This window comes from Oncorhynchus keta, chromosome 11, assembly GCF_023373465.1.
Source record: "Oncorhynchus keta strain PuntledgeMale-10-30-2019 chromosome 11, Oket_V2, whole genome shotgun sequence".
NCBI lineage: Eukaryota > Metazoa > Chordata > Actinopteri > Salmoniformes > Salmonidae > Oncorhynchus > Oncorhynchus keta.
The window spans coordinates 25,924,385-25,951,572 of NC_068431.1; the positions used below are offsets into that span (position 1 = coordinate 25,924,385).

Below are 27,188 nucleotides of genomic sequence, written 5' to 3' on the forward strand. Positions count from 1 at the left end.
GAGGGGGGGTACTCACTTTTGTGATACTCTGTATATATATATATATATAAAAAAAAATGAAGTACTTGTTTGTTGCCCCCTTTAAGGCTCCGATAGGGCGCATCCGATAGGGTAAACATCAACACTCCCAATGAGATGCTTTCACCTTTGATTGCCAAACTATTTGTGTGTGTATGTGTGTGCTATTTAGGTGGGGAGCCTTTTATGTTCCTGGCCTAGTGGCCTACTGGCCTAACTACATTACCCAGCCATCTTTGTTCCCTCACTACCTTGACAGGAAGCTTACAGGAAGTGCTGGATATGGATCCCATTTCTTTGATGATGAGCTATGTACCGAGGGGGGAAAAGCAAAGCACCTCTTAACTGTTTTGCTCTCGCAACTTTCAATGGCTGGCTGCTAGCTAGCTAACACGCCGTTATGTCCCTTGAGTGGGTGCAGAGGACTCTCTCGTTGTTCTGTTTTTGTGTTGCTGTTAAACTTGTTTCCTTCCATTTGAAAACACTTGGTTTGGAGAGAGCAAGGGAGGGAGGGAGAGAAAAAAGGGAGGAAGAAAGGGCTAAGCCTTGAAACAAAAGAGCAGTTTGAGCTCAGTAACAGTTGAACTCTCGCCTTTGTGGCGGGGTGAAAAAACATTTGATGGCTGTGGCGGCAGGCGGCTCCAGAGAGCAAATTGGAATCCCTCGTCGGGGCAAGAATCTTAGGGAACCGGAATCAGAGGTTAAATATACACACACAGTGCCGGCCTAAAAATGGAGTAATGACCTAGAAAAAGAGATTTACTGGGGGGTGGGGTGACACATGAGAGATAGAGAGAGGGGGATGGAGAGAGAGAGAGGGAGGGAGGCAGTGGGGGAAGAGAGGAAAGTAGATAGAATACAAATGGACACATGGCCAGAGCCTGTCACTATCTCAGCTTAGTAATGAGTTCAGAGAACTCTCACAAGCTCTAATGAAAATGACTTCCAATTCTCTGGCCCACTGTATTGATTGTATTTTCATCTTTATTAAATTAATACGGGTGAGATCCGCCTTGTCTCTCCCTGCTGAGTGCAAAACTTGAATGGGAGAGGGAGGGGCCTGTGTGGTATGTGTGTGTACACATCTGACACGTAGTGTTCACAATTAATGAGCCTCGGGACAGGAGGCTGGGTAATGATGTAAGGTCTTCGCGGGTATCGCACGGCTGACGGCGTCATGTAATGACCATTTGTGTCCCAAACGGTCATTGCACGAACGCACACGCACAAACACACACAAACACACACACAGAAGTCAGAACCATGGACAGCCACATCATATTTAGCATACCTTGACTGGACTAAATTGTTTTTGTTATCTTTTTGTTGACACTGTATTAGACTAAGTATAGGTTATTAGATTATGTTGACATGTTGAAGTTGAAATGGTGCTGGAATAGTGGAGGCAGCTCCTGTTTCCTTTGCGACTTGTGGTAACTCTGTGGTTCTAAATCAATAGTTGTTTAGTGGTCAGAAAATGTCAGTAATATTAACTTGCTTGACCAGGCTGTAGGTCATGTAACTGTTTGTTACATGCAATATACTTTGTGGACTTCACCGGACAGAGTTGTTCTCCTATTTTGTGATGAAACAAAGGTGTGCTTGAATTTATTCTGCCACTGTGTCTTCTTATTGTCTCGGCCTTCAGGCCTATATATCACAGTCGCAAGGCATATGAACAAACAGGTTATAGAGTAACACAATTATCACAACAAATAGGTTGTAATATGCTATTTTTGTGGGGGCGGGGGGGTTCCCAAGAGATTTGATTAATTCACTGTTACTGATGTACACTTGTGTGTAAGCTCTGTCCGCTGCATTCCCGCCTTTTGGCAAAATCATAATTTAAAGTTACATGTGTGGGTTGTGTGCTGTTTGTGTGTGTGTGTGTGTGGTGTGTCTTACTGGGGTTTGCCTTTGGCCTGGCATGACAGCTCCATGTTCTGTCCCTCCCTTGGCAGCCCATCAGGAAACTCCACTATGATCTTCACCTCCGGTTTATCTGTGGAGAGGGAGGGAGTGAGGGAGTGAGGGAGGGAGGGAGGGAGGGAGTGCATCAATATGACATGCAAGTCATTAGTTATGTTACAAGTTTATAAAGTAGCTAGGCTTCAGTCTGCTTAATGTTTCTTCATTCCAAGTTGATGCAGGCTACGTGATGTTTTCAAATCACAAAACAAGTGTCCCGGAGGACTTGTCTGAGGACAAAATCGGACTTCAAATCCCTGTACAAAATTGAAGGGTGGTTGTGTATAATTGAGAGTTGTTTGTATCCTTTCACAACACTTAACTAGAGACCATTGGAAGAGCACACTCTATCATATTCTAGACGGTTTACATGGATGCTAGTGCAGGGAATGCTTTGGTTTTATTTTATAGCAATAATAGGTGAGATACCATCCTGCTGTTTCCCAAGGAATAAACCTGATTAATACGTGGATTGGGGACCACTTGGAAAAACCAGGCTGCTGCTGGTGGTATGGATCAGATTTGGGTGAGGAAATGTAGTCAGACCTGTTCTTTAGGTACTTTCTTAAAGGAACACTGGATTAACTGGAAGGTCTCTCCCTACCAACTGTCACTGTGGTCATTCACATTAAACTTCATTTTTTAAGTTTGAAGTGAAAGACCAAATAATTGTTTTCCAGGGTCAAGCAGCATGATAGAAAATACAAAACAATTAACTACCTGTATGACCAGAGATACTCTCAAAAGAGTTCCAAAAATATTAGAAAATAACGATGCCAATACAGCACTTCATAAAATCATTCATGTTCCTCGGAACACTGCCTTGGAGCAGAATTTAACATTTAATACTGGGAACTTAGTTTAATAGTAGTGTTCAAATGGTGCATGGTTTGTGTAAATTGAATATGATATTTGCGAAAACTAGACACTACTGCTGTAGTCCCCAATGTAGATGCTGCTATAGATCCACAGAGGTTTTCTCTTTTCTACTGCCAACCTTAAACCCATAATTCCACCTCAGTCATGTTTGTGCCTGGTGGGCAATATTGGCATAATGTTTAAAAACCAGCTCAAAATGTGGACCTGGCATTATAAGTGGAATCCAGGCCTGGAATGCTTAGAGGTAGAAACATGACATCCAGCTCTGAAGTTGGCCAAACTCTCTCAACTCTTCAAACTCTGGGACGTTTGTATTGTAGTTTGGTAAATCTTTGTGTGATATATATATATATATTTTTTACTATGCCATTCAAAGGTCTTTCAGTTTGGGCCTCAATACATAGCCTCCTAGAGGAGGGTAGTGGAAGGAAAAATAACAGGACAGGCTCCTTCCAACCATTACAATGAGCCCATCCTCTGATTTCTCCCTCCAGTAGCCTCTGCTGGTCCACATTCTCCTACTGTAACCTCCTATCTTCACAGCAGCACACTGTCCACTGTGCTCCAAGCCTTTCCTCTCTCTTCTTTGAGGTGCAGTTTGTCAACAGTCCATGGGGCCGGTGGCAGGCAACATCAACACCATTGACCTTTCTGGTCCATCAGTAACAATCTTTCACTCATCCATTAACATGACTGTTCTGACTAGCAGCCACACGCAGACTGGTCAGGTTCTACTCTCTTCCACCACCACCACCCAGTGATAGATAGCAGGTAGTGAAGAATGGCTGTTAGTTGCCAGGCTCTAAAGGAATGGCTTGATCCATGTGTTATCCATACAGTAGCTGCTTACGCTGTTTACAACATTTGTGTGAAATGAAACAGGCTTATGACATGGGGGTGGGGGGGGTTCAGTATGGTTTGGGTGTCATTATTGTACAGAACCTTAATGATTGCTTGGCAAGCTATCTTAGCTGACTGTTAGCTTTCAAAAGATACATCCTGCCTTCTTCACCCACAAGTGGCTGTGAGTGAACTGCAGTGTGGTGACGGCAGGAGGCTCAAGGTGAGGAAGACATTATACTCTGGACTGGTGTGTGGTGTGCCGGCAGCAGAGAAAGCATAGTGGAGGAGTCACCCAGTGGCTAAAGAGAGAGCTGAGGATTGACAAGAAAAACGTCTGAAGAGAGGACAACTCCAGCTCCATTACCATCATCAACTCTGTCTCTACCATCCAACTCAGTTGCCAGCAGAATATATGCAATTACCAGGAGCAGGCACTCTCTGAAGCTAGACAGCTGCTTTCCAATTATTTTTTATTCAGCTAACTAACTGTTATCACCTTTTTTTCTTGTTTCTTTTTTGTCTATATACTGCAATTCAGCTGCAAACGTGTACAAGACAGCTTAACCAAAAATAAAATAATTTCAGAGATTCTGGCTTTAAGGTTGTTGGAGTGTGTGAAGGAGTGCCCCAGATCAAACTTATGTTTCTTTTTAATTGTCGTTTATAGAGGAATAGTTGTTATATCGACATCGATTGGTTATCTAGAGGTGTTCCTTTGCAGGGTGCAATTAGTCAAAATAAAATATGTCCTTGTAATGTTTATGAACTTCCAACACCGTCTGCTGTCCTTGTAGTATCCGGGAAGGGAAACAAGATCAAATAAGGAAGAAATCTGCCCCGCTAACTAGACTGTCTGGACGTCAAAGACGCTCTGGACGCTTTATGTAAAAGGTCCTTCTCAACAACAGTTAAGACAGAAACAGGATTATAAAAGTGGGTACATCAGCCCGGGCCACCTTTGAATGTTACCTTACAGTAAGTAAACACTAATAAGGCCCCCCTTAGCTCCCTTTGGTGTTCAGAAGAAAGATCAGCCTCTGTATTATGTGCAGTGCTAATGAGAGCAAGGGGAGAAGAAAGGGAGAGAAGAAAGAGACAGACAGACAGACGGGGAAAGAGACAGAGAGAGACAGAGAGATGCAGAGAGGGGAAAGAAAGAGAGAAAGGTAAGAAAGAGAGACAGAGAAAGGGAAGAGAAAGAGAGAGGGGACAAGAGAGAGAAAAAGGGAGCAATTTAATTTGAGAGAGAGTGAGAGAGAAAGAAGCGAGAGAGAGAGAATGTCAAAGAAAGCACACCATTACCTTCCTTTATGAACAGTTCCCTGGTAACAACAGCTGGCGTGGGCCATGAAAATAAACACACAGTATGGCTACTGCACTACTGCTGGATGTTGTGTTAATATGACCACCAGGATCATCACCGTCATCATCATAATCATCACCACCACCATTTTAATGTTATTGCTTTTATCAACAGCAGCAGCAGTGTAAGTTTAAGTAGCAGAGTTAGCTAGTTGAGGCATGGTAAAAAAAGCAGTACAAGACAGAATATAACATGATAAACTACGACCTTGCTAAATGCACTAAGAGGCACCACATTGTAAAACATGTCCTTTAGGATCCCTTGGAGAAATAAGCATCTTGCCTTCGTATTTAGGCCGAATAGCTTTTCCAAATCGAATATTCTCCCTGTGATGGAGCTTGCAGTGCTGCCACATACAGTGGTTCGTCCTTTAAAAGTTGCAGCATACTGCAGCACAGCTTGTGTGGTGCCACAGAATTCTTTGGCACGTTATTTAAGTGCCAACCACTGGTACGATTAATGCTAGTTGGTGCTAGTTTGGCCACCAGAGGGCATCTTTGTGAAGCATTTGATAGCTTTCAATAGTGGCTGTACTAGAGAATTGACATTTTTTTTCGTGAAAACAGTATATGGGACTGATTTTAAGAAATGTTGCTTAATTTATTTGATTAATATTATGGTGTTTATATTCCAAGAAAAAAGAAAAACCCTTTGGGTTTCCATTAGGATGGAACGGAAAATATGGAGCTGTACAACGTGACGGTCGGGAGTAAGCTACAGTATTGGGCTATTAAGCTAAATAATCCCCGTGCCGTGCAGGCACGAGGGAGACCGCGGATCAATTCCCCGACGGGGAGGAAGGAGTAGGCTGTTCTTGTAAATAAGAATTTGTTCTTAACTGATTCCGTTTGTGATATTTCATAGTTGTGATGTATTCACTATTATTCTACAATGTAGAAAATAGTAAAAATAAAGAAAAACCCTTGAATGAGAAGGTGTGTCCAAACTTTTGAAGCTATTAAAACATTTTGGCTAGAGAAATAGACGATACTACAATGGAACAAATACATTGATCATCTCAGCAAGGTTTTACCCATGGTCGTGGAGCAAGGTGGAAGTGCAACTAAAATGTAGTTTAAATAATTATCTGCATTTTGAATGTCTTTTTTCAAGTTATTTTATTAACGAAAGCATAAAGATGTTGATGAAAAAATACTGTACCTCTGATTTGATTTAGAAATGTAACACTTTATGGAACATATATATGGCGCTGTACAATGTGACGGTCGGGAGTAGGATACACAGTAGTGGGCTATTTAGCTGACGAATCCCCGTGTTGTGCACGGTACTATTTATCCCCGTGTTGTGGGTACTATTTACTGAAGCTGCCAGTTGAGGACTTGTGACGAGTCTGTTTCTCAAACTAGACACTCTAAAGTACTTGTCCTCTTTCTCAGTTGTGCACCGGGGCCTCCCACTCCTTTCAATTCTGGAGAGAGACAGTTTGCGCTGTTCTGTGAAGGGAGTAGTACACAGCATTGTACAAGCTCTTCAGATTCTTGGAAATTTCTCGCATGGAATAGCCTTCATTTCTCAGAACAAGAATAGACTGATGAGTTTCAGAAGAAAGTCTTTGTTTCTGGCCATTTTGAGCATGTAATCGAAACCACAAATGCTGATGCTCCAGATACTCAACTTGTCTAAAGACGGTCAGTTTTATTGCTTCTTTAATCAGCACAACGATTTTTAGCTGGGCTAACATAATTGCAAAAGGGTTTTCTAATGATTAATTAGCCTTTTAAAATAATGGATTAGCTAACACAGGAGTGATGGCTGCTGATAATGGGCCTCTGTACGCCTATGTACAGTTGAAGTCACCTCCTCCCATCTGCCCACTGCACTGAAGATAGGAAACACTGTCACCACTGATAAATCCACCATAATTGAGAATTTCAATAAGCATTTTTCTACGGCTGGGCATGCTTTCCACCTGGCTACTCCTACCCCGGTCAACAGCACTGCACCCCCAACAGCAACTCGCCCAAGCCTTCCCCATTTCTCCTTCTCCCAAATCCATTCAGCTGATGTTCTGAAAGAGCTGAAAAATCTGGACCCCTACAAATCAGCCGGGCTAGACAATCTGGACCCTTTCTTTCTAAAATGATCTGCCGAAATGGTTGCCACCCCTATTACTAGCCTGTTCAACCTCTCTTTTGTGTCGTCTGAGATTCCCAAAGATTGGAAAGCAGCTGCGGTCATCCCCCTCTTCAAAGGGGGGGACACTCTTGACACAAACTGCTACAGACCTATATCTATCCTACCATGCCTTTCTAAGGTCTTTCTAAGGAAAGCCAAGTCAACAAACAGATTACCGACCATTTCGAATCTCACCATACCTTCTCTGCTATGCAATCTGGTTTCAGAGCTGGTCATGGGTGCACCTCAGCCACGCTCAAGGTCCTAAACGATATCTTAACCGCCATCGATAAGAAACATTACTGTGCAGCCGTATTCATTGATCTGGCCAAGGCTTTCGACTCTGTCAACCACCACATCCTCATCGGCAGACTCGACAGCCTTGGTTTCTCAAATGATTGCCTCGCCTGGTTCACCAACTACTTCTCTGATAGAGTTCAGTGTGTCAAATCGGAGGGTCTGCTGTCCGGACCTCTGGCAGTCTCTATGGGGGTGCCACAGGGTTCAATTCTTGGACCGACTCTCTTCTCTGTATACATCAATGAGGTCGCTCTTGCTGCTGGTGAGTCCCTGATCCACCTCTACGCAGACGACACCATTCTGTATACTTCCGGCCCTTCTTTGGACACTGTGTTAACAACCCTCCAGGCAAGCTTCAATGCCATTACAACTCTCCTTCCGTGGCCTCCAATTGCTCTTAAATACAAGTAAAACTAAATGCATGCTCTTCAACCGATCGCTACCTGCACCTACCCGCCTGTCCAACATCACTACTCTGGACGGCTCTGACTTAGAATACGTGGACAACTACAAATACTTAGGTGTCTGGTTAGACTGTAAACTCTCCTTCCAGACCCATATCAAACATCTCCAATACAAAGTTAAATCTAGAATTGGCTTCCTATTTCGCAACAAAGCATCCTTCACTCATGCTGCCAAACATACCCTTGTAAAACTGACCATCCTACCAATCCTCGACTTTGGCGATGTCATTTACAAAATAGCCTCCAATACCCTACTCAACAAATTGGATGCAGTCTATCACAGTGCAATCCGTTTTGTCACCAAAGCCCCATATACTACCCACCATTGCGACCTGTACGCTCTAGTTGGCTGGCCCTCGCTTCATACTCGTCGCCAAACCCACTGGCTCCATGTCATCTACAAGACCCTGCTAGGTAAATTCCCCCCTTATCTCAGCTCGCTGGTCACCATAGCATCTCCCACCTGTAGCACACGCTCCAGCAGGTATATCTCTCTAGTCACCCCCAAAACCAATTCTTTCTTTGGCCGCCTCTCCTTCCAGTTCTCTGCTGCCAATGACTGGAACGAACTACAGAAATCTCTGAAACTATAAACACTTATCTCCCTCACTAGCTTTAAGCACCAACTGTCAGAGCATCTTACAGATTACTGCACCTGTACATAGCCCACCTATAATTTAGCCCAAACAACTACCTCTTTCCCAACTGTATTTAATTAATTTATTTATTTTGCTCCTTTGCACCCCATTATTTTTATTTCTACTTTGCACATTCTTCCATTGCAAAACTACCATTCCAGTGTTTTACTTGCTATATTGTATTTACTTTGCCACCATGGCCTTTTTTGCCTTTACCTCCCTTCTCACCTAATTTGCTCACATTGTATATAGACTTGTTTATACTGTATTATTGACTGTATGTTTGTTTTACTCCATGTGTAACTCTGTGTCGTTGTATCTGTCGAACTGCTTTGCTTTATCTTGGCCAGGTCGCAATTGTAAATGAGAACTTGTTCTCAACTTGCCTACCTGGTTAAATAAAGGTGAAATAAAAAATAAAATAAATAAAAAGTCGTATTGGCCAAATACATTTAAACTCAGTTTTCCACATTTCTTGACATTTAATCCTAGTAAAAATTCCCTGTTTTAGGTCAGTTTGGATTACCAATTTATTTCAATAGGATTGAGGTCAGGGCTTTGTGATGGCCACTACTTTGTTGTCCTTAAGCCATTTTGCCACAACTTTGGAAATATTGATAATTTGGAAGACCCATTTGCGACCAAGCTTTAACTTCCTGACTGATGTCTTGAGATGTCGCTTCAATATTTTGACATACATTTCCTCCCTCATGATGCCTCCTATTTTGTGAAGTGCACCAGTCCCTCCTGCAGCAAAGCACCCCCGCAACATGATGCTGCCACCCCCGTGCTTCACGGTTGGGATGGTGTTCTTCAGCTTGCAAGCATCCCCCTTTTTCTTCCAAACATAACGATGGTCATTATGGCCAAACAGTTCTATTTTTGTTTCATCAGAACATTTCTCCAAAAAGCACGATCTTTGTCCCCATGTGCAGTTGCAAACCAGAGTCTGGCTTTTTTATGGCGGTTTTGGAGCAGTGGCTTCTTCCTCGCTGAGCGGCTTTTCAGGTTATGTCAATATAGGACTCGTTTTACTGTGGATATAGATAATTCTGTACCGGTTTCCTCCAGCATCATCACAAGGTCCTTTGCTGTTGTTCTAGAATTGATTTGCACTTTTCGTACCAAAGAAAATGCTCATCTCTAGGAGACAGAACGCGTCTCCTTCCTGAGCGATATGACGGCTGTGTGATCCCATGGTATTTATACTTGCGTACTATTGTGTGTACAGATGAACGTGGTACCTTCAGGTATTTGGTAATTGAACCAGACTTGTGGAGGTCTACAATTTTTTTTCTTAGGTCTTGGCTGGTTTCTTTTGTTTTGACCATGATGTCAAGCAAAGAGGCACTGAGTTTGAAGGTAGGCCTTGAAATACATCCACAGGTACACCTCCAATTGACTAAAATTATGTCAATTAGCCTATCAGAAGATTCTAAAGCCATGACATCATTTTCTGGAATTTTCCAAGCTGTTTAAAGACACAGTATCTTAGCGTATGTAAACTTCTGACCCACTGGAATTGTTATACACTGAGTTATAAGTGAAATAATCTGTCTGTAAACAATTGTTGGAAAAATTACTTGTGTCATGCACAAAGTACAGGTCCTAACCGACTTCCCAAAACTATAGTTTGTTAACAAGAATTTTGTGGAGTGGTTGAAAAACAATTTTTAATGACTCCAACCTAAGTGCATGTAAACTTACGACTTCAACTGTAGATATTCCATAAAAAAATCTGCCATTTACAACACTAAGAATGTCTGATCATTTCTGATCAATTTGACAAAAAAATGTGCTTCTCTTTCAAAAACAACGACCCCTAAGTGACCCCAAACTTTTGAACGGTAGTGTGTGTCTTTAGCAGGGATATAAAAAAAGGCACTGAATCCGCTAGCCTGATCTACTCTGGCAGACCACTGCAAAGTCTAGGAGCCCCTAATGGTAAGTGCCCTGTCCCCTTTCATTCTCAACCTAAACTTTGAAGATCACTAAACATGTCAACAGCGTAGCTCACCCTAGCCGCTCTGCTGTACGACCTTTCCGGTCAACACACAGCAATCTGTAGGCCGTCCATCCGTCCAAATTACAGACCTGGCAGAAGCTGTGTTGCTCTGTCTGAGTGATCGACAGGGCTGGGCGTGGCGCCACATTGGTTTCGGCGGGCATGTACCGTTTTTACGAGTGAGAACTTTGTTTCGGGGTTGGGCTGTGTTAGTTTCTCAACTGCATTACATGGAGTGCAGAGGGTCGGTACTGACAAAAGAAACTACAGTACATCCCTTATATTCCTCCCACTGCAGTGTAGTATCTCCTGTCATTGTCATCATTATAATGCTATCATGAAACTAAAGGTTTAGTGTTTTGAATGCTATAGTACCATCGTCTGTCTCAGAGTCGTACTGTCTTAGACTCCTTAGACACAAACACTAAACATTCCGGTGACTTCCTGATATTGCCACTTGGGGAAATTAAGAGCAGCTGTATCGTACGAGGGAGACGGCCATTATCATTATGCTAACAGAATTATTTGCTTAGCTTTATTATTGGTGTCCTCCAGCAGCTCTTAAGCCTCGGCCCTCCATCTGCCCAAGGGGGGAAGAAGCAATAGCGCAGTAGGGAAAATGTCTTTGCCTTGCCCAGCCAGCCATCTATATTATTACTGAGCTTATTTAATATCCCTGGACATGTTTTTTCTTTTTTTTCCTATGGCAGAATGAAGTCTATTAGGACAGCCTGTGCACTCAATGATTTTAACATCGATTGCTTTTGCCTGCCCCGGCAGCATGGCGAGGCATGGAGAAGCGATGTGTCTGATGAGAGCATGTGAGGCAGACCATGGAATGAGAACGGTTATAATTTGGTCTGTTGGCTGGCTCACCTTGGAGAAGAATTTCAAGATTGATAGTTCATTATCATATTATTTTTTAGTATTTGCTAAAATGTCAAATCCAATTGACCCTTCACTAAGCCCCATAAGCTAACGTATGGGATTGTTTTAAGAAGGTCATACCAAGGATCATTTAGCTATTTGATTTAGAATTTTAGGACCCCGTAACGTATAAAAAAATACTCCAAAATTATTTGATGAAACCTTGGATTTGGATAAACAGATACATGTAGTTCACCCACAAAAAAAATGTAAAGTAAGTTTCGGTCCTATATCTGAGCGATACAGTGCATTTGGAAAGTATTCAGACCCCTTGACTTTTTCCATTAGAGGATGCGGTCGGTTGAGCCAATGCAACAAAAAAAAGATATCTCTATCTTAAACTAGAGTTGCTAATTAGATTTCCTCGGGGCCACATACATTGACTAAGGGGGTTGATATAACTTGTTTATTTTTTTAAATGTTTGTTAGCTAGCTAAGTTAGCTATGTTATGAATACAACTCTCATCTGCTGTCGACATCAGGATACGATTTGAAACCTAGTTAGCTCCAAAAGTGGTTATTAACTTAAGCTGCATGCTGACAGTGCATTTAGAGCCATCCAGTATAACTAGCCTCACTACAACCTTCATTTTACCAGGTTCCAAGTATTTCATTGTAATGACAGTCCACCACATACCCAAAGACAATCCTGAGTTAATTTGAATGTGTATTAAAAACACGGTTTGAAATCATTGTGAGGGAATTTCACCAGTGGTTAGAAGGAGGAATTGAGCTTCCTGGGAAAATGTTGTCTGAGGTTGCAACCAATGATACACTGCTCAAAAAAATAAAGGGAACACTTAAACAATCACACTTTTGTGAAATCAAACTGTCCACTTAGGAAGCAACACTGATTGACAATCAATTTCACATGCTGTTGTGCAAATGGAATAGACAACAGGTGGAAATTCTAGGCAATTAGCAAGACACCCCCAATAAAGGAGTGGTTCTGCAGGTGGTGACCACAGACCACTTCTCAGTTCCTATGCTTCCTGGCTGATGTTTTGGTCACTTTTGAATGCTAGCTGGTGGTGCTTTCACTCTAGTGATAGCATGAGACGGAGTCTACAACCCACACAAGTGGCTCAGGTAGTGCAGCTTATCCAGGATGGACCATCAATGCGTGCTGTGGCAAGAAGGTTTGCTGTGCCTGTCAGCGTAGTGTCCAGAGCATGGAGGCGCTACCAGGAGACAGGCCAGTACATCAGGAGACGTGGAGGAGGCCGTAGGAGGGTAACAACCCAGCAGCAGGACCGCTACCTCCGCCTTTGTGCAAGGAGGAGCAGGAGGAGCACTGCCAGAGCCCTGCAAAATTACCTCCAGCAGGCCACACATGTGCATGTGTCTGCTCAAACGGTCAGAAACAGACTCCATGAGGGTGGTATGAGGGCCCGACGTCCACAGGTGGGGGTTGTGCTTACAGCCCAACACCGTGCAGGACGTTTGGCATTTGCCAGAGAACACCAAGATTGGCAAATTCGCCACTGGCGCCCTGTGCTCTTCACAGATGAAAGCAGGTTCACAGAGTCTGGAGACGCCGTGGAGAACATTCTGCTGCCTGCAACATCCAGCATGACCGGTTTGGCGGTGGGTCAGTCATGGTGTGGGGTGGCATTTCTTTGAGGGGCCGCACAGCCCTCCATGTGCTCGCCAGAGGTAGCCTGACTGCCATTAGGTACCGAGATGAGATCCTCAGACCCCTTGTGAGACCATATGCTGGTGCGGTTGGCCCTGGGTTCCTCCTAATGCAAGACAATGCTAGACCTCATGTGGCTGGAGTGTGTCAGCAGTTCCTGCAAGAGGAAGGCATTGATGCTATGGACTGGCCCGCCCATTCTCCAGACCTGAATCCAATTGAGTACATCTGGGACATCATGTCTTGCTCCATCCACCAACGCCACGTTGCACCACAGACTGTCCAGGAGTTGGCGGATGCTTTAGTCCAGGTCTGGGAGGAGATCCCTCAGGAGACCATCCGCCAACTCATCAGGAGCATGCCCAGGCATTGTAGGGAGGTCATACAGGCACGTGGAGGCCACACACTACTGAGCCTCATTTTTACTTGTTTTAAGGACATTACATCAAAGTTGGATCAGCCTGTAGTGTGGTTTTCCACTTTAATTTAGAGTGTGACTCCAAATCCAGACCTCCATGGGTTGATAAATTTGATTTCCATTTATAATTTTCGTGTGATTTTGTTGTCAGCACATTCAACTATGTAAAGAAAAAAGTATTTAATAAGAATATTTCATTCATTCAGATCTAGGATGTGTTATTTTAGTGTTTCCTTTAATTTTTTGAGCAGTGTATATACAGTATATAAACCCTGGATGACTGACAGGGGGTGCTGTATTGAAGCCACCACACAGCCATCTTGGTGGTACTCCTCCATTATAAAAATGATTTTGGAAGCTATAGAAATGCATTTATTCATGTCTGCATTAGTTTATGACACATTTATTCTATTACAGATGCCTTAATGCAGGGGTGTCAAAGTCAAATGGATGGAGGGCCAAATAAAAAATTTAGCTACAAGCCGAGGGCCGGACTGTTCGAATGTTCATTGAAAAATTTTTAAATGACGCATATAGTCTAGTGAACCTAATTGAACCTACTGAAAACCTAACAAATATATTCCAATATGATCAGATAAATAAAGCAATATTTTCTTATGGCTCTGTCAGTAATCTTTAATTTTCAACAGACACAAAAGACAAATTTCCTTTATATAAAAATCCCCATAACATGAACATTAAATGAAAGAAACCGGTATTCAAGGCACCATCAGTAGCCTATATTTTCTATTTTAGCAAAAGTGGGCTAAATTTACTTCAAAGAAAAAAACAATAATAGCAATTTTCTATCATCCACTCAACTGAAATATTTTTAAAATATAATTGGATTGAAATACAATAAAATAAAGTGCAAAAATCTATTAATCAAAAACAACACTTTGTTTAAGGAGAAGTAACATGCAGTGAAAACAAATATTAAACTTTAACTTTTAAACTTGAACTGAGTAAAAACTCTAAATATGTGATTGCACAGTAATGTTCACTTGTTTGAGGTTGAGGGTGATACTTGGTGGTGTCCCATCTTTTCCACAAGTTCATCAATGTTCGGGGTAAGGCTCTGAGCTGAGGAAATCCTCAGAATTGAGTGGAGGTGTTCAGCAGTAAGTCGACTTCTGTGTGATGTTTTGTTCAAGTTCATCAAAGAAAACAGTTGTTCACACAGGTATGTGCTGCCAAACATAGACAACGTTTGAGCAGCCTGGATGCGCAGCTGGGGCATTGTGTCGGGGAGGAAACGGGCGAACTCCGCAGCACCCACTGCCGCATATTTTGCCCTCAGTGCATCATTGCATTGGAGGTCAATCAACTCCATTTGGAGGTTTGGTGGTGAGCTTTCCACGTCAACAGCAAATGGGTTACCGAGCAGTTCCAACCTGCTTTTTGTGCTTCAAAGTCAGCAAATCGGCGTCGAAAGTCAGCGGCAAGCATACCTATTTTATCAGCCAACTGTGCGCTCGGGAACGCACTGGTAGAGAGCTTCTCTTTCATGGTCTGGCAGCTGGGAAAGTGGCTCAAATTTTCTTTCCGCATCTGCGTCTCCCACAGAGTCAGTTTGGTTTTAAATGCCTTCACTGTACTGTACATATCAGAGATGACACGATCCCGACCCTGCAGCTGCAAGTTCATTGCATTCAGATGACTCGTAATGTCACACAGAAAAGCCATTTCACACAGAAACATTTCGTCTCGGAGTTGTGTTGTGTCTTTCCCTTTGCTGTCCAAGAACAGACAAATCTCCTCACGAAGCTCGAAACATCTTTGAAGCACCTTTCCCTGGCTTAGCCATGCACCTCTGTGTGATAAGGCAAATCACCATGCTCCGTTTCTAACTCCGTCAGAAATGCCTTGAACTGGCGGTGATTCAAACCTTTGGCTCTGATAAAGTTAACTGTGCGCGTGATGATGCTCATTACATGCTCCATTTTCAAGGCTTTACCGCACAACGCTTCCTGGTGTATGATACAATGATAAGCTGTCAGCTCACCTGTCGCGTTTTCCTCTTGCATCTTTTCCCGTATCTTCGCCACCAGTCCGCTCCTGTGTCCACACATCGCAGGTGCTCCGTCGGTTGTCAAACCCACGAGTTTTTCCCAAGGCAGCTCCATCTCATTTACACATCTTGACACCTCTTCATACAAATCATGCCCCGTAGTTGTGCCATGCATAGGACGTAAAGCCAAAAACTCCTCTGTCACGCTTAGGCTGGAGTCCACTCCGCGGATGAAAATTGACAACTGGGCAATGTCAGAAATGTCGGTGCTCTCATCCACAGCCAAGGAATATGCAATGAAATCTTTTCCCTTTTCACAAGCTGCTCTTTTAGATTGATGGACAACTGGTCTACTCTCTCGGCAATGGTGTTTCTGCTCAGACTCACATTTAAAAAGAGTTGCCTTTTTCTGGGCAAACTTCGTCACAAACTTTAATCATGCAGTTTTTGATGAAATCCCCCTCCGTAAATGGCCGGGCTGATTTAGCGATCTCTTCTGCCAAAATAAAACTGGCCTTGACAGCAGCCTGGCCTTGTGATTTGGCTTTTTGAACAGAGCCTGTCGAGATTTGAGGCCTCGTTTTAATTCCTCTGCCTTTTGTAGCCTTTGTTCCATGTCCATATTCTTGTTTTTGTCCGCGTGTTTCGTTTCATAATGTCGTCTCAGATTATACTCTTTCAGTACCGCCACACTTTCTCCACACAGAAGACACACAGGTTTTCCAGCTACCTCCGTGAACAAATACTCCGACTCCCACCTTGTTTGAAACCCCGGTTCTCAGTGTCCACCTTCCATTTTGCCATTTTTGATGGGTATCTGAAAGTTAATTTTACTGTGATGCTGACAACTGCTGTGCCAATAAATATTGAAATGAAGCAGCCTACTGCTCGGTGCGTCACCGTTGCATTGTGGGAAATGTAGTATTGGTGCGTGTAAAAGATCTGCGGGCTGCCGGCTTGCTGCGGTCTGCGGGCCGGTTCTAATAATAAATCAAGATCATCCCAGGGGCCGTAAAAAACCTTCTCGCGGGCCGGATGTGGCCCGCGGGCCTTGACTCTGACATATGTGCCTTAATGCATACATTTAAATTATATGATGTGAGCCAAACATAAAAATGACAAAAATATATCAAAACATTAAAAGTACTAAGGATACTGTTCCCACTACAAAAAGAAAACATACTTAAATACATGTAATTTTGTCCTTGAAACATTTAATTTAAATACTGTAGAATTCCATTAATTCCTATGGTGGACTGCTCCAACTGGATGGAGGACTGTGCCAATATGGCCGACCGGTGGCTTTAAAGCCTCTCAATGTCCAATACATAGCATCTGCAATCCAGGGTGTATATGGGGTGGCAGGTAGCCTAGTGGTTAGAGCATTGGACTAGTAACTGAAAGGTTGCAAGATCGAATCCCTGAGCTGAGGTAAAAATCTACCGTTTTGCCCCTGAACAAGGCCGTCATTGAAAATAAGAATTTGTTCTTAACTGACTTGCCTAGATAAATAAAGGTAAAAATAAATATATATACATAATAGGTTTTAACCAAGGAGGCGGGCTTAGCGAAGGGTCAATTGCTGCCATATTGGGGGTCCATGTGAAATTGTGGACATGTCTAATCGTATCCGCCTCTTCCATGTGTATTCAGTGCAATGTGAAAAAAGCAATTGGATAGGCAGCCTAACCAGGCTCTGCTCAACCAATTGGAGGGGAAACACAACCAACCTCGAGCCCTATCTGCTACTGTCATGGGAGAGTGACTAAATGTCATGTCTAGGCAGATTTGGAAAGGTCAGATGGAGCATCCTTTTTTAATTCCTGGACGGAAGCTTTTTACAGAACGGACAAAGCTCCAAGAGTGACTACAAGCACGGCTTAGGTTAACCATGCTACAGCAACACACTACCAATGAGCCATATGTCAAGGTTTGAAAGGAAAGGCAACGTTTTGAGGAAATATCCTTACCCTTTTGCATAGATAATGGGATCTGAAGCCTAGGTCTTCAGCCAAAAGGCCAAGTCAAGCACTTCAGGGCCTTACCCATTGTATCATAATACCACTACTGCATATTAAACATAGGGCAAATATAAAAATGGTGTATTTTAGCTCCTAATGCAGAGGCAGCTCAAATGCAGGCTGAAGGTCTTGGTCTGTTGTCTGAGTATGGACAAAGGCCTCTGGGATCTTTGTTCAAGGAAAAAGGGGCAAACTTGTGTGTAAAAAATTATGGATAGACTTAAAGTTAAGTCAACATTTGAAGAACAAAATCTAAACAATGTCCCTCACTCAGTAGAATAAGTGTATCTCACATGTACAGCCCCTTGCCCTGCATAAGTAATTCGTATATAGTTTGCGAGGCACATTACTGTAAAAATAGACAAGATGGCATTTAATCTTATTTTCTAGGTTTGAGTCCCTCAGGAAATACATTATTAGTGGACAAAGACACTTGGAAGTATCATTTATCTCAAGTGTTTGCCCATACTCACAATGCACCACCAGGTACGTCAGGGCTTGGAAGTCTTTGACGGCTGGGTGGTCCACGATGCACACCACGGGCACGCCGTCGTCCTCCTTAGTGACGATGAACCTCAGCTGGCTGGTCACAGTAAACATGTGGTCATATGTCTCCTCCACCTTGGATATGCCTGGGGGGGATGACAAAAACAGCCACGTTTAAAACCCTCAAGTTTCTGGGGGGATGGGGTTCTACTAAGCCAGGAATCATCAACTAGATTCAGCCGTGGGACGATTTTTTGTTGAGGGTATGGTCAGGGGGGGATAATAAAACATGATCATTTCGCCTCCCGAGTGGCGCAGCGGTCTAAGGCATCGCAGTGCTAGAGGTGTCACTACAGACCCGGGTTCGATTCCAAGTTGATATCTCTAGCTTAAACTGACGGATTTTGATGCCGATTGTTGTATTATGTTAATTAGATTTCCTCGGGGCCACATACATCGACTCTTGGGGTTAATAGAACTTGTTTATTTTTATGAAATGTAGCTAACGTTCACCTACTCTGCGTCTCACAAAGACACGGAAGTTGGGACAAGATATCTCAATTTGGACTCATCAATCCAAATGACAGATTTCCACCGGTCTAATGTCCATTGCTCGTGTTTCTTGGCTCAAGTAAGTCTCTTCTTATTATTGGTGTCCTTTAGTAGTGGTTTCTTTGCAGCACTTCGACCATGACGGCCTCATTCACACTCTCCTCTGAACAGTTGACGTTGAGATGTGTCTGTTACTTGAACTCTCTGAAGCATTTATTTGAGCTGCAAATTCTAAGGCTGGTAATTCTAATGAAATTATCCTTTGCAGCAGAGGTAACTCTGGGTCTTCCTTTCCTGTGGTGGTCCTCATGAGAGCCTTTTTTGTATTTTTGCGACTGCACTTGAAGAAACTTTTGAGTCTTAAAGAAATAATGGACTGTTGGAACCCGATGGAACATCTCTGGAGAGACCTGAAAATAGCTGTGCAACGACGCTCCCCATCCAACCTGACAGAGCTTGGAGAGGATCTGAAGAGAAGAATGGGAGAAACTCCACAAATACAGGTGTGCCAAGCTTGTAGCGTCATACCCAAGAAGACTTGATGCTGTAATTGCTGCCAAAGGTGCTTCAACACTGAGTAAAGGGTCTGAATACTTATGTAAATTTGATATATTTCAGTTTTTTAAATTTGTAATAAATGAGCAACAAAAAAAAAAAAAACGTTTTGCTTTTATCATTATGGGGTATTGTGTCTAGATTGATGAGGGGGAAAAAACAATTTAATCTATTTTACAATAAGGCTATAACGCAACAAAATGTGGAAAAAGTCAAGGGTTCTGAATACTTTCCGAAAGGCACTGTACTACCCGGCTACCTTCAGACTAGTCTTGTAACGCTTGTGGGCATCCTAAATGTACATGTTTGTGAGAGACTAACCTTCCATAGAGGGGTCATATTAGTGTGTAGCCAAAACTGTTCGAACACTACAGACAGAAGTTGGCAAATCGGCTGTTCTGACTTCAGACGAGACACGTGACGCTTGTGGGGGTCGTGTTCATGAGAGTCTCATCTTTCCATATAGGGGTCATAATAGTTTGTGGGCCAAACAGTTTGGACACTACATACGTTTTCGGGATGTCCCATGGTCTGACAAACACCGCTCTAGCTCTGCCACCTTTCAGCGCAGATGCGGAAGGGCGACATTGGCGGATGCAGTGAACTGAGACACAGCCCATGCAAAAAAATCTAAAATTTAAATTGACGGATTTTGATGGGGATTGTTTTATTATGCTAATTAGACTTTTGCGAGGCCGCGGATATCGACTCAACGGCGTTAAAAGCCCCCTGATATTTACAGCCTTTTTTAAAATTATCGTTTTGTTGTTTTGGGAAGTTGGTTTTTACTAAAGACTTCAGGACCTATTGTACGGAACCTGATGAAGACCTGAGGTGTTGAAACGTTGTCTCAATTGTCACCAATAAACCACATGTAAGCACAGATTGCAGTGTGTAGAATTTATTTGTATTGTTTACTGAACAATATCCGGCACCTGCTCAAAGACATTGTGTGTGTGTGTGTATCATGTTTTCCTAGGGAAGAAAAACAGCCATGTTTCAACACAAGATCGTAGGAACCTATTGTAAAGCAGTCTTCATCTTTAGACCGCAAGTCATTCATGTAACTGGCCTGTACATAAAATGGTCTTTGGTACTTTTCGTGGAATTCAGTACACCTGAAATATAAATAACTGAAAACCAATAAGCTCCTATAAAAAGCTGGTGTTGTGTAACTATGTGTTCCCACATTGAATTGGGAGTGGAATACGTTTATTTTGTAACAAAATTGTGACAGAGGGCTACTGTTGTGCTCAAGGCTACGGGGGAAGAGTAGTAATAACTCAGCATAAGGGAGAGAGGCGGCCATTGTGCGTCTCTGAAAGGAGTGGCTCTGTGAGTGACCTTGTACAGTACAAGTAGGGGAGAGAGAACGGAACATCCTAGAAAATGGTCAATAGAAGGTGAATCAGCTGGAAATTTCTAGCTGTCAAGGGCTGTTGTACTTGTGAGTCACTCAATGGCTGCTGGGGTAGTTGTTGATGGGACAGTTTATTTGTGTTTTATGAAGAGATTTTGATCCAAAGTAACCCCTGCCAACAGTACACAGCAAGGTGTGAAGTAAGCCTATACACATACTTTGTTCTGATAACTGGGGTGTTACTACACAACACAGACAACACACTCTCCACATGCTGAATAGGCCAACTTCCTTTCCCCATTGTCCCATTTTGTAATAATATTTGTTATCAAGAGTGTCATGTCAATAAAGCAAATAGAATTTCATTGGATTGAGACGGGGAGGTTGATCAGGGAGAAAGAGCGGGAGAGGGAGAGAGAAAGAACAAGGGGAGGGGAGGAGAAAGGTAGAGGGGAAGAGAAAGGGAGAGGTAGAGACAGACAGGCAGAGGGAGAGGTCTCGAGTCTCGAGATGTCTCGAGTCAATAAGTATTCAACCCCTTTGTTATGACAAGCCTACATGAGTTCAGGAGTAAAACTTGTCACATATTAAGTTGCATGGACCCACTGTGTGTGCAATAACAGTGTTTCACATTATTTCTGAATGACTACCTCATCTCTGTACCCTACACATACAATTATCTATACAGTCCCTCTGTCGAGCATTGAATTTCACCAAAGACCAGCAAGGTTTTCCAATGCCACGCAAAGAAGGGCACCTATTGGTATTTGGGTAAAATAAAAAAAAAGCAGATATTGAATATCCCTTTGAGCATGGTGAAGTTATAAATTACTCATTGGATGGTGTATTAATACACCCAGTCACTACAAAAATAAAGGGGTCCTTCCTAACTCAGTCGCGGAGAGGAAGGAAACCACTCAGGTCTACTTATTTTCCACCATAATTTGCAAATAAATTCATGATAAAATCCTATAATGTGATTTTCTGGATTTTTTTTCTCATTTTGTCTGCCATAGTTGAGGTGTACCTATGATGAAAATTACAGGCCTCTCTCATCTTTTTAAGTGGGAGAACTTGCACAATTGGTGGCTGGCTAAATACTTTTTTTCCCCACTGTATATACACATTTTTTTTTGTTTTTAACTTTTTTTAATTTTAAAATTTTTAAAATAAATGTTCACATTTTTCTTCCACTTTGACATGACAGATTATTTTGTGTAGATCGTTGACAAAAAATTACAAATGAATGTTAATCCCACTTTGTAACACATCAAAATGTAGAAAAAGGCAAGGGGTGTAAATACTTTCTGAAAGCACTGTAGCTTTGTATTATGAGGATGAAATGGCGAACAGCCTTGTGTGCTGTTGTTCCTCAGCTACAGGTATCTGATGGATATTGAGTTGCCGCTTCACATCCCGCCCCGTCACCGCAGAGACAGCTGTCTCTGAGGCTGATGGGAAAACGAGTCTTTGTGATAAACAGGTGTGTTACCCCATTTGACAAGCGAAGCAAGCGCTGTAGTTTTATTTAAAAGCCAAGCATTTTAATTAACCAGCTAAGTTAGACCTGAGAAATCAGCTAAGGTGAACGTCTGACAAATGATAAAGTGATCAATTTACTACCAGGAGGAAAAGACAGGCAGCAGACACTGGTGTGTCTTGACCTAAGGATTTAATTAGATTATCCATACGTTTTATTTTATTATTACAGCACAGTAGCTAATTACCAACATGTTGAATATCACTGCACTGTCAACATTATGCAATAACAAACGTGTTGTGCACTTGCTCAATGGAAGAGAGATATGCAAATACCTTTGAATTGGATGATGCGTACCGAATCTTATTTACTTATGAAGATATCATCTTCCCACGGTGATAGCATCTCCGTTTGATAGCCACAGTCTCAGATGTGGCGCTCAATATTACTCCAACATTATTTTTGGAGTGCTAGTGAACATATTAATGTTAATGAAAAGCTAATTGCTTTTGTAGTCGAATAGTGAAGCTCGGGGTTCAAAATCAAAGCAGAGAGAGTTGATGCACTGTTAATGGCTGCACTTAGCTATTCCTTCAGATGCAGAGCCATTAACAGTCCCCTCTATTTTACATTTGAAAATAATCGTTAATTGTAATTTCAGCACCATTTAAGAGCACGGGGTACGTGGGGGGCCTGCGTTTGGGGAGAGTGGACTCGGATGTATCAAAGTGCCATAGACATTCCTTGACTACTTGCCTTCAGCAAGTTCAAATATGATTTTATAAATTTGCCAGTCATTCTGGCAGAGTGTGGCAGGGTAATTGAAATCACCCCGGTAATTTTCTTTAGAAGACTTAAGGCTAATGGCCGTGCTCGGCCCCGTCCGTCACTGCCCACCCCCCCACCCCCCAGTCTCTCTCCCTCTCATCTCGTCTTGTACAGACAGAATAACCTGTGCTGTTGGAACTCCCATTGTTCCTAGACTTTCATTTCACTCGCACACTTAAGTGCTGGTGATATCTGTGAAAGACAGGATATAAAAGAGGGGGAAATATTAACCACAACACAAAACTAGCAGGATAAGAGAGAGGACAATAAAGAGGCAGAGTGGGGGAAGGGAGAGAGAGTGCAAGGGTGAGGAGAGAAAGAGAGGGGGGGAGAGTGAGACACACAGAGAGGGCAAGAGAAGGGATATAATGATAGTAGGATAACTGGGACTTTGCTTTCGGGGGCCGAAATATTGGTTTACATTCGCGAGCGAGCGGGGTGGGTGTGTAACCTTTAAATGATATTTAAAACATGCCCGATTATCCCTTAAGGTAATTAGGTTTAATTAGAAATAAATCTGCAAGGCGAGGCCGACGCCGAAAGCAATTTGGAGCAGCCGGCGAGTGGCGTGGACTGCGGTGACACACTCTTTCCCTTTTGTGACCTCTCACAATTCGTCATTCCATGATTCCACAATTCGTCATTCGTATCTCCTTGCCTCCTTCTGAACCGTATTAGAGGTCCAAGGTCCCTCCCCTCAGAGGAGGCAGGCAGAGAGGATGCAAAGAAACCAGGAAATATGGCTTGACAAAGAGCCCCTGTCTCTTTTGTCCTCACGTTTCCTGCTTCTCAACCTCCACATTCTGTCCATTCTGTCCATTCAGTCAGTCAGTCAGTCAGTCAGTCAAACTCCCACTGAACAATGCGGCGTGCCATATTCATCACGATGATGTGGCAATTAATGGGGGAAACATGGACTCCACTCCACATCGTTCAAGATGACGCAATACTACTTTCAGTGGTGGTTGGCAATAGAAACCCCTTTTAATGACCAAATGAATAGACCACATTACAATAAAAATAGGCAATGGACAAAATGTTTTACACGGCTAGCAGTTAAGCTCAGATCTGTGAACTCTCCTTCACCCTCTGTTTGTTGTCAAGTAACTTTCCTTGTCAACACAGAGAGTAAGGAAGGCTATCATCCACACATTTAGGCCTAGCCAGTGCTATTTAACAACACTGTAGTAGTTACGCTAATGCAGGGAAGGGGCAGTGAACTGCCGCAGTGTGTGAAGGCTTTTGTTCCTGCCCGGGACTAAAACACCCAATTCACCTAAACCTGGTCTATATTAATTAATGACCACAATTAGTTGATTATGTGAAACAGGTGTGTTAGCGCTGGGCTGGAACTTAAGAACTTAAGCCTGCACACACTGCGCACAGTCATCCAGGACCAGAGTCAGCCTACCCTCTTCTGGGTAAAAGTGTTTATTAAGTAGATGAAACCAAGGCCTTTACTCCACATTAGGGCTTTGCACCATTGGTGGTTGGTATGAGGTTGTGGTTATGACGTGAGAGACGGGCTTTGGGCTCTGCTGAGTAAGAGTTGGAACAGCCCGGGGTCATTCCATTGGCCCAATCTATGGGCCCCCTAATCGCGCAGCTCCCTTTGAAGAGAGGCTTGAAAGCTGTCACTCTGCCAAAAGGCTAGGTGACCACTGAGCCAGCCCATCACTCTCATGGAAGTCATTCAGAGCCATGGGACTGACCTAATTAGGCTGAGGTGTCGTTGACGTGGGGCGAATTATAAAGAGACGACTGAAGGAAGGAAGAAGAAAGTTAGAAAGAGAGTGTAGAGGCACCAAGAGATGGGTTAAAGAAAACATCTATGAAGATGATGTGAGGGGGTTTATTATTGAATAAAGCTATATGCCATGAATGTATGACTAAATCATTGGGTAGACTCATTGGGAATGGAAAACTTGTAGGGAATGGAAAGTTATGCATGAACATTAATAGACAACTCTACAATTCATACTAAGTAATTCCCTATAATTACCTTAACCCTCGCCCTTTTTATCCCTCTTCATCTGAAAAATATTTTTTAAAAGAATATTCAGTCTTTCAGTCAGAGTCCAACTGAGTTATAATAGAGAGCTAAGTGTTTTGGACATGACGGTGTTGACGGGTGTTGACCTACCTTGGAGCTCTTTGTCTCCCTTCATCCATCTGATTGTGGCGGCGGGCTTGCTGCCCATAGCGGTGCAGGTCATCTCTGTCTCGTTGCCCTCAATCACCTGCCCCTCCCGGGACTCGATGATTGGGTTGCCTGGAGGGACTGGCAGGGGGGACAAATAGACACCATGTTTAGGGAATGTGGGGCATAAATCACCTTTTACAACCAGGAAGAGGGTCAGTCCTCCCTCTTAGATGTCTTAACTGTCCCTGTGTGGTGGAAGGGCGTTTCATCAGCAATGTGGTGTTGAGGTAGCATGGTGTGATGCATCTATTGTCATGGGTGTCATTTACAATATTGGTCCCTCCACATACCAAATAAAATAACTGAATTTTGTTGCAATAGTACTCTATCTGTGAGAGGTTTATGGAAATACTTTGAAATAAATTAAATTGACTACAGTACAGTCATTTTCTTGTAAACAAAAACGTCAGAATGTGCACAGAGAAGAATGTGCGTGAAAAAGGACTAAGTTATATTTAAGTGCGCGCATCTCAAGTCAGAATCGGCCGCTATCAGCTTTGGGCGAAAGGCCTTACACTTAAAAAATGTTTTATCATCCACTTTATAATAAAGCCCATACACTGACTATATGCAGTACACTTCAGGTGTTTGAGGATGCTTTTCCAACCTTCTCTCAACTAGACTCTTCCCATAAACGTGCGAGCTGAGACCACTCACCGATTTTGGATTACATACTTCCAGCTCTCGCTTGCTACCTACTGCCACTCAAAACAGCTTGATGCCATTTGCGCTGATCTACTCCTGCCTTGGCCCAGACACGCAGATTCATGCCTGTGCCAGTCTCCCCATCTCCTCCTTGCGAAAATGTCCAAATCACAAACACTCCCCACATCCCGCTGTCAAACTTCATTGCCAAATCGCCATCATTATGTCTAAGTACTTACTCTTGCTTCAAGCACGCTCTGTGTGTTGTAACGTCTAATACGCACACAATGTAATTTCCCATAAATCCTGCTAGGACGCACGATAGAAAACTGTCTGGACACTGTGTTTTGATTGGCGTGGATCTTGGTGTTTCGGTATTGACGTCAAATACTGGTGCTCCCAATTTATAAAAGTTAGGAGCACAACAAAATTTAGGAGCACCAGAAAATATTTGTTATTTTATTGATTGAGATATGCAGGGTGACTGACGTTTGTGGTGATGAATCTTGCCCTGGAGGCAGAACTGAGCAATTTCTGCTAGATGGGCCAGCTGCAAAGTAAAAATGTACTATATCAAAGAAATAGTTGAAAACAAACATTTGCTTTTTGGTCTTAACTAAAGGTTAGGCATTAGGGTTAGCAGTGTGATTAAGGTTAGCGTTAATGTCACGCCTTGGTCTTAGTATTTTGTGTTTTCGTTATATTATTTGGTCAGGCCAGGGTGTGACATGGGTTTATGTTGTTGTATTTCATATTGGGGTTTTGTATTATTGGGATTGCGGTTGAGTAGGGGTGTTGTATAGGCTTGGCTGCCTGAGGCGGTTCTCAATCAGAGTCAGGTGATTCTTGTTGTCTCTGATGGGGAACCGTATTTAGGTAGCCTGGGTTTCACTGTGTAATTCGTGGGTGATTGTTCCTGTCTCTGTGTAGTGCTCACCAGATAGGCTGTAATTAGGTTTCACGTTCCGTTTGTTGTTTTGTATTTGTATAGTTATTTAATGTATCACTTTTTTCATTAAAGTCATGAGTAACCACCACGCTGCATTTCGGTCCGACTCTCTTTCTACAAACGAAGAACGCCGTTACACCTAAACCCACCCGTACCGTGGATATAACCTCAGGGATTGCCGGTTATGGGTAAACTCGTGTATCACTAGTGTGTGTGTGTGTTTTCAATCATACTCTCATAATGAATGTCAACGTAGACGGTCTAAGCCATTTTCCCCCTCAACAAACATTGTGTGTGGTGTGTGTGTGTAGTCATACTCAGCACAGTGATGTCTGCATAGGCCTCCTGTGGGGGGTCCGTGTAGAGCTGGCACACGTATCTCCCCTCATCCGACAGGCTCACATTGGATAGAGACACCCGCAGCTCATTGTCTGAGAAGTTGACCAGCTGGAAGCGAGCATCTTTCAGGGCTGGGGATCAAAGAAGGAAAGATAGGGAGAGAA

At 42.9% G+C, this 27,188-nt stretch overlaps 1 protein-coding gene across 8 annotated transcripts in view; it reads right to left on the reverse strand.

Annotated features, from left to right (window-relative positions):
- Positions 1-27,188, reverse strand: part of LOC118389976 (cell adhesion molecule 1-like) — a 486,522-nt gene that overhangs the window by 75,345 nt on the left and 383,989 nt on the right. For all 8 annotated transcript variants that reach the window (XM_052529799.1, XM_035780043.2, XM_035780042.2 and 5 more), the window contains exons 4-7: positions 27,003-27,155; positions 25,032-25,169; positions 18,101-18,259; positions 1,924-2,020 (exon numbers count right to left, since the gene is read on the reverse strand). In XM_052529799.1, the coding sequence (XP_052385759.1) occupies positions 1,924-2,020; positions 18,101-18,259; positions 25,032-25,169; positions 27,003-27,155 (547 nt within the window). The remainder of the gene's footprint in view (positions 1-1,923; positions 2,021-18,100; positions 18,260-25,031; positions 25,170-27,002; positions 27,156-27,188) is intronic.